Here is an 8266-nt window from a genome sequence, read left to right on the forward strand (position 1 = left end):
TGAGGTGCCAGGGATTGTAGAAATATTTGGATTGGGAGATGAGCTGATGTCATCTGGGGGTGGGGAGACAGTGCAGGCAAACTGCAGGGGGAGGGAGCGAGAGAGAGAGAGAGAGAGAGGGCACCACACCCAGGGACGAGGGGGTGAGTGAAGGGGGTGCACTTTAGCACTGGGTCATGGAACATTTCAGACCAGTGTCTGTGCTGGTAATCAACTTTCTCTTTTAAATTTGAAAAATATACTTTATTCACACAAAAAAACATCTTTACATAAATACATAGTCAGCAAAGCACTTTGGTTCTGTACAGTGACAGATGAAGAAACAAACACCACAGGTTTGACTCTGTCCAGCAGACAAATCCAACACATTTCTGACCAAGAATATACCGGTGTTGGGTAATCAGGTACCTACCTACTCTTGGTCCCCACACTTTGCCTCAAAACTTGCCTTGCTTTGGTACTTCCCACATAGTTCTTAAATCACTGGAAACAACAAATGTTGTGACAGCTCTCTGTCGGCCAATGAGGTCAACATACAGCCAGCAAGCACCCTTCTGAGTTAAAGGAAACCCTTCCTCAAATACCCTCTGTGCCTCCTTGCCTGAAACCTCTTGCCCGTTTCCCCCCCCCCTTCCCTCAAAGTTACTTACTGACTCCCCCTTTACTGAAGGGAGTAAAGTTTCTCCAACACCTACCTCTTTGTGTGTGTGTGTGCTGCTGCTCAGGGCTATGGTAATCTTCCTATCTCTCTCTATAAAAGGGGGGGAGGGGTGGGGACCTCTTGCAGCAGTGTGGGGGGGGGTAAAACGTGCGACAGCGGCTAAAGGGCACTCTCCTAAAGCAGGGACACACTCTGTTGCCCGGCCAGACTCACCTCCAAAGCACCTCTGCAGTCCCTCAGGTAGAGCTCCATGTTCAGTCAATTTCAACGCGGCCCCCACTCTCAGGATTGATACATTGGCCAGAGTTTGATACATTCCGGCCGCACTGCGCAGGCGCCCGCCTGGACACGCCCCTCTCCCTGCCAGAGGGCAGCGACTGAGAAGGTGAATCTTAAACTACTGAAGTTTAAACAGATTACCTTTCATTTGGGGTGGGGTCGGGCTGGAACGGATGAATGCATGTGGCTGAGCCCCACAGGGGACTGTCCGCTGTTGGGGCAAAATAAAACAGAAACTGCTGGAAAAGCTCAGCAGGTCTGTCAGCTTCGGTGGAGAGAGAAAGCAGAGCTCACCTTTCGGGGGAGGTGGAATGTCTAATTGCAATATTGACATGTACAGAGTCATAGAGATGTACAGCACAGAAACAGACCCTTCGGTCCAACTTGTCCATGCCGACCAGATATCCTGGATTAACTTTTTTTTTAAGATTACATTACAGTGTGGAAACAGGCCCTTCGGCCCAACAAGTCCACACCGACCCTCCGAAGCGCAACCCACCGATTCCCCTACATTTACCCCTTTTACCTAACACTACGGGCAATTTAGTACGGGCAATTTAGCATGGCCAATTCACCTAACCTACACATCTTTGGACTGTGGGAGGAAACCGGAGCACCCGGAGGAAACCCACGCAGACACGGGGAGAATGTGCAAACTCCACACACACAGTCGCCTGAGTCAGGAATTAAACCCGGGTCTCTGGCGCTGTGAGGCAGCAGTGCTAACCACTGTGCCACCGTGCCGCCCTAGTCCCATTTAGAGTTATAGAGATGTACAGCACAGAAACAGACCCTACGGTGCAATTTGTCCATGCCGACCAGATATCCTGGATTAACCTAGTCCCATCTAGAGTCACAGAGATATGCAGCACAGAAACAGACCCTTCAGTCCAAATCATCCATGCTGACCAGATATAGAACATAGATCATTCCTTCGGCCCTCAATGTTGTGCCGACCTGTGAAACCAATCTGAAGACCATCTAACCGACACTGTTCCATTTTCATCTATCTGTTTATCCAATGACCATTTAAGTGCCCTTAAAGTTGGGGAGTCAACTACTGTTGCAGGCAGTGGGTTCCATGCCCCCTCTACTCTGAGTAAAGAACCTACCTCTGACATCTGTCTTAAATTAATCTTATCCCATTTAGAGTCAGAGAGATGTACAGCACAGAAACAGACCCTTCAGTCCAACTCGTCCATGCTGAAAGTCTTTTCCCTGGTGTCGGGGAGTCCAGAACTAGAGGGCATAGGTTAGGGTGAGAGGGGAAAGATATAAAAGAGACCTAAGGGGCAACATTTTCATGCAGAGGATGGTACGTGTATGGAATGAGCTGCCAGAGGAAGTGGTGGAGGCTGGGACAATTGCAACATTTAAGAGGCATTTGGATGGGTATATGAATAGGAAGGGTTTGGAGGGATATGGGCCGGGCGCTGGCAGGTGGGACACGATTGGGTTGGGATATCTGGTTGGCATGGACGGGTTGGACCGAAGGGTCTGTTTCCATGCTGTACATCTCTATGACACTATGACCAGATAGCCTAAATTAATCTGGTCCAATTGGCAGCATTTGACCTATATCCCTCTAACCCTTTCCTATTCAAGTCCCCATCCAGATGCCTTTTAAATACTGTAATTGTACCAGCCCCCACCACTTCCTCTGGGCAGCTCTTTCCATACACGCACCACCCTCTGCGTGAAAAAGCTGCCCCTCAGGTACCTTTTAAATCTTTCGCTTCTCACCGTAAACCTATACCATCTGGACTCCCCCACCCCAGGGAAAAGACCTTGTCTATTTACCCTACCCATGTCCCTCATGATTTTATAAACCTCTATAAGGTCACCTCTCAGCCTCCAACACTTCAGGGAAAACAACCCTTGCGTATTCAGCCTCTCCCTGTAGCTCAAATCCTCCAATTCTGGCAACATCCTTGTAAATCTTTTCTGAACCCTTTCAAGTTTCACAACATCCTTCCGATAGGAGGGAGACCAGAATTGCACGCAATATTCCAAAAGTGTTTCGGGTTTTTCAGAAGTGGACCTGAAACCTGAGCTCTGCTTTCTCTGCACGATGGCTACCAGACCTGCTGAGTTTTTCCAGCGATTTCTATTTTTGTTTCAGATCTCCAGCATCCGCAGTTGTTTCGGTTTTGAAAAAATCTATCCTATCCCATGTTCTAGCACTTGGCCTCATGTGTGCTATGGCATTTGAACACTTCTTAATTGCCTTGATGGTTTCAGTGCTGAAAATGTGTTGCTGGAAAAGCGCAGCAGGTCAGGCAGCATCCAGGGAACAGGAGAATCGACGTTTCGGGCATAAGCCCTTCAGGTTTGCAAAGACACATCAGGTTTTGGTGAAAATGATTTTTCACAAACCCTCTCTAAACCTCTGCTTCTTACCTTAAAACCTTGCCTCAGGTTATTGAGCAATTATTACTTACGGAGGGGAAAATATTCTCCCAATCTACACTCCTCATAACTGTCTGCAGCAAAACGGGCTCAAAACTGCCCAGAAATATTAAAACATAAAGCCTTTCCAGTCTGAATTAAAAAAAACCGATAGAATGCTATGTGAATCTATGACTTAGATGAACTGCAAATGCTGTAAATGAGAAAATTTCTGGGAAAAAAAGCTCCACAGTTAGGCAGCAGGGGTTCTGAGGAAAGCTCACTGAACCTGAAACGTTAACTCGGCTTCCTCTGTGCACAGATACTGTCAGCCCTGCTGAACGTTTCCAGAATGTCCTGTTTTCCACTCTCGTTGTGTTTCCCATTCTCTCTCTCCTTCACCGAAGAAGCCGCACTCCTTTCTGAGGATCGAGGAGGAGAAAGTGAGGAACTGCAGATGCCGGAGGTCAGAATCGAAGAGTGCGGCGCTGGAAAAGCACGGCAGGTCAGGCAGCATCCGAGGAGCAGGAGAATTGACGTTCCAGGCATAAGCCTTTCATCAGGGATGAAAGGGGGTGGCCCAAGGGGGTTGAGAGATAAGTGGGAGGGGGTGGGGCTGAGGGGAAGGTGGCTGGGAACGCGACAGGTGGTTGGACGTGAAGGGTGATGGTGATAGGTCGGAGAGGAGGGTGGAGTGGATAGGTGGGAAGGAAAATGGACGGGTAGGTCAGTTCAAGATGGCGGTGCCCAGTTGGTGTGTTGGATCTGGGATAAGGTGGGGGGGGGGGAAGGGAAATGGGGAAACTGGTGGTTGGAGTGTCCTGAGGCGGAAGATGAGGCATTCTTCCTCCAGGCGTTGGGTGGCTAGAGTTTGGCGGTGGAGGAGGCCCAGGACTTGCATGTCCTTGGCGGAGTGGGAGGGGGTGGTTAAAGTGTTCGGCCACGGGGCAGTTGGATTGGTTGGCGCGTATGTCCCAGAGGTGTTCTCTGAAACATTCCGCAAGTTGGCGCCCTGTCTCCCCAGTGCAGAGGAGACCACATCGAGAGCAACGGACACAGTAGATGACGTGAGTGGAAGTGCAGGAAAATCTCTGTCAGATGTGGAAGGATCCTTTGGGGTGGAGGTGAGGGGGGAGGTGTGGGCGCAGGGTTTACACTTCTTGCAGTGGAAGGGGAAAGTGCTGGGAGGGGAGGGTAGGTTGGTGGGGGGAGGCCACATCTACCTGGACTACACCTCCTCCCATCCTGCCTCCTGTAAAAAACGTTAACCCTTACTCCCAATTCCTCCCGCTCCGCCACATCTGCTCCCAGGAGGACCAATACCACCACAGAACATCCCAGATGGTCTCCTTCTTCAAAGACCGCAATTTCTCCTCTCACGTGGTCGATGATGCCCTCTAGCGCATCTGCTCTCCTCCACTGCCAAACTTTAGCCACCCAACCCCTGTAGGTAGAACGCCCGAGGGTGGAATCGAACCCTGGTCCCTGATCACGTGAGGCAGCGGTGCTAACCACTGAGCCACCCTAACAAAATGGCACTTGATGACATATCCCAAAGCACTTTACAGCTAACGTTTGCGGTGCTGTAAAACAGGAAACACAGCAGCCAATTTGCACTTAGAAAGCTCTCACTAATATATACTTAACGGGACATAAAATTCCAGCACTGTGGATAGAGAGGAGGGGGAGAATGGCAGTCATTGGAGAATTCTTTGTGAAAGCTGCCTCGGGCAAAACAAATCATTGCCCTTCAAGAAAATACCCAGTTTCCATTTTGAAAGTTCCTGCTGAGTCTGCTGTCACACCCTTTCAATACAGTGCACTTCAGATCACAACTCGTGACATCATTTTGACATCTCCATCCAGCCTGACCTTCTGCCAGTTAGTCAATCTGTCGAAATCTAATGATTTTGAAAGCGGCGATTCAATCTCCTCCTGTCTTTCTCTGCTCCCAACTTCCAATCCCAACTTCTCCACGGTAGCTGAAGCAATAGACAATAGGTGCAGGAGTAGGCCCTTCGGCTCTTCGAACCAGCACCACCATTCATTATGATCATGACTGATCATCCAAAATCAGTATCCTGTTCCTGCCTTATCCCCATAACCCTTGATTCCACTATCTCTATCCATCGCTTTCTTGAAAGTATCCAGAGACTTGGCCTCTACTGCCCTCTGGGGCAGAGCATTCCATACACCCACCACTCTCTGGGTGAAGGGGTTTCTCCTCAACTCTGTTCTAAATGGCCTACCTCTTATTTTTAAACTGTGTCCTCTGGTTCTGGACTCACCCATTAGCTTCCTGCCTCCAGAGGATCCAATCCTTTAATACTCTTATATGTCTCAATCAGATCTCCTCTCATCCATCTAAACTCAAGTATATACAGGGTAAAAACAAGGACTGCAGATGCTGGAAACCAGAGTCTAGATTAGAGTGGTGCTGGAAAAGCACAGCAGTTCAGGCAGCATCCGAGGAGCAGGAAAATCGACGTTTCGGCAGAGGGCTTTTGCCCGAAACGTCGATTTTCCTGCTCCTCAGATGCTGCCTGACCTGCTGTCCTTTTCCAACACCACTCTAATCTAGACTCAAGTCTATACAAGCCCAGTCGCTCCAATCTTTCAACATATGATGGTCCTGCCGTTCCGGGAATTGACCTCGTGAACCTACGCTGCACTCCCTCAATATCCAGACTGTCTTTCCTCAAATTTGGAGACCAAAACTGCACACATTACCCCAGGAGTGGTCTCACCAGGGCCTTGTACAGCTGCAGAAGGACCTCTTTGCTCTTATAATCAATCCCTCTTGTTATGAAGGCCATTAGTTTTCTTCACTGCCTGCTGTACCTGCATGTTTGCTTTCATTGACTGATGTACAAGAACGCCCAGATCTCATTGTACTGCCCCTTTGCCTAACTTGACTGTATTTAGGTAGTAAACTGCCTTCCTGTTCTTGCCACCAAAGTGGATAACCAGACACTTATCCACATTAAACTGCATCAGCTATGCATCTGTCCACTCACCTAGCCTGTCCAAGTTACCCTGTATTCTCATAACATCCTCCTCACATTTCACCCTGCCACCCAGCTTTGTATCAACGCGTCCTGATCTGGTTTTAACAGTCTGTTCAAAGCAAGTAGTCAGGTTTGTTTGAGGCTGCTGGTCGAAGGATCAGTGACATGGTAGAAGGTGTTCCACGCTGAGTCTCTCTGCCATCTCTCCTGAAGACCCCGTGTTTGATTTTACCTTTCCTTTTGCCAAAGGAGTGTTTATGGGAATTGTTGCAAGTATTTGGAACAGCATCATTAAGTTGGGAATAATCTGCTGGGTTTTCCGATAGGTTTGGTTATTCTGTTCTCTTTAGATTAGATTAGATTCCCTACAGTTTGGAGACAGGCCCTTCGGCCCAACCAGTCCACACCGACCCTCCGAAGAGTAACCCACCCAGACCCATTTCCCTCTGACTAATGCACCGAACACTGCGGGCAATTTCGCATGGCCAATTCACCCTGACCTGCACATCTTTAGACTGTGGGAGGAAACCGGAGCACCCGGAGGAAACCCACACAGACACGGGGAGAATGTGCAAACTCCACACAGTCACCCGAGGCTGGAATCGAAGCTGGGACCCTGGTGCTGTGAGGCAGCAGTGCTAACCACTGTGCCACCGTGCCGTGTTTATGTTTCATTTGGTAATCTCCCAAATAAAATCTGTTTTGTTTAAAACAAATTGGTTGGGTCAGCTGCATCGCTCCTGAAATATCCACTTTACACCTGCATAAAACAACTAGCAAAGTTAGGGTCTGGGCTACTTTCTTGAAATGATTGGAGCGGGTCTGGCCTGGTTCACAATAGATTGCGGGATTTGTTCTTTAGTTCTGATTCGGGTTGCCAGACTCGAAGACTGTGAGCGATAAGCATTAGTGTTTTTGTTCCAGGTGTTGAATTCAGTTGGTTTAAATGGTGCTTGGGATAGCGATGGTCCTTTCAGTCACTAAGAGTTTTCTGGGGGTGGAAGAAGTGATTTTGGAAATTATGATTAAGGCCAAGCTGCCATTTTCTAGTGAGATCAGATGAGATTCCCTCCAGTGTGGAAATAGGCCCTTCGGCCCAACAAGACCGTCCAAAGAGTAGCCCACCCAGACCCATTTCCCTCTGACTAATGCACCTAACACCAGCACGGTCAATCCGCCCTCACCTGCACATCTTTGGGCTGTGGGAGGAAACCGGAGTACCCGGAGGAAACCCATGCAGACACGGGGAGAATGTGCAAACTCCACACAGACAGACAGTCACCTGAGGATGGAATTGAACCTGGGATCTTGGCGTTGTGAGGCAGCAGTGCTGACCACTGAGCCACCGTGCCATCCCAGGATTGGAGCTACCTCCTTCCATAAGAAAAGGAGAGATAATTACAGCAATAACACAGCATTTCAATTTGTTGGAAGCACCATCAGAATCTTTGGAGCTGGCTAATATTCAACTGAAAATGAAACAGCTGGAGTTAGAAGCAAAAAGGACAAGGAAAAGGGCATCAGGGATGAAACAGTTGAATTACCATTAAAGGCAGAGGAAAGAGAGAGAGAGACAGAGACAGAGACAGAGAGACAGAGAAAGAGAGACAGAGAGAGAGACAGAGAAAGAGAGACACAGAGAGAGAGTTTGAACTTCAGAAATTGGCACTTAGACAGGAAGGAGAAAGTGAGGACGGCAGATGCTGGAGATCAGAGGTGAAAATGTGTTGCCGGAAAAGCGCAGCAGGTCAGGCAGCATCCAGGGAACAGGAGAATCGACGTTTCGGGCATAAGCCCTTCTTCAGGAATGAGGAAAGTGTGTCCAGCAGGCTAAGATAAAAGGTAGGGAGGAGGGACTTGGGGGAGGGGCGTCGGAAATGTGATAGGTGGAAAGAGGTCAAGGTGAGGGTGATAGGTCAGACTGGGGTGG

At 48.9% G+C, this 8266-nt stretch overlaps 1 protein-coding gene across 1 annotated transcript in view; it reads right to left on the minus strand.

The window, feature by feature from the left end:
• prune (prune exopolyphosphatase) overlaps positions 1-1016 on the minus strand; it is a gene marked incomplete at its 3' end in the record, with an annotated part of 24130 nt that extends 23114 nt beyond the window's left edge. Inside the window, exon 1 of the mRNA XM_043686630.1 lies at positions 875-1016. Coding sequence (XP_043542565.1) covers positions 875-913 — 39 coding nt within the window. The remainder of the gene's footprint in view (positions 1-874) is intronic.
• Between the last annotated feature and the right edge of the window lie 7250 nt (positions 1017-8266).

This window comes from Chiloscyllium plagiosum, unplaced genomic scaffold, assembly GCF_004010195.1.
Source record: "Chiloscyllium plagiosum isolate BGI_BamShark_2017 unplaced genomic scaffold, ASM401019v2 scaf_14164, whole genome shotgun sequence".
NCBI lineage: Eukaryota > Metazoa > Chordata > Chondrichthyes > Orectolobiformes > Hemiscylliidae > Chiloscyllium > Chiloscyllium plagiosum.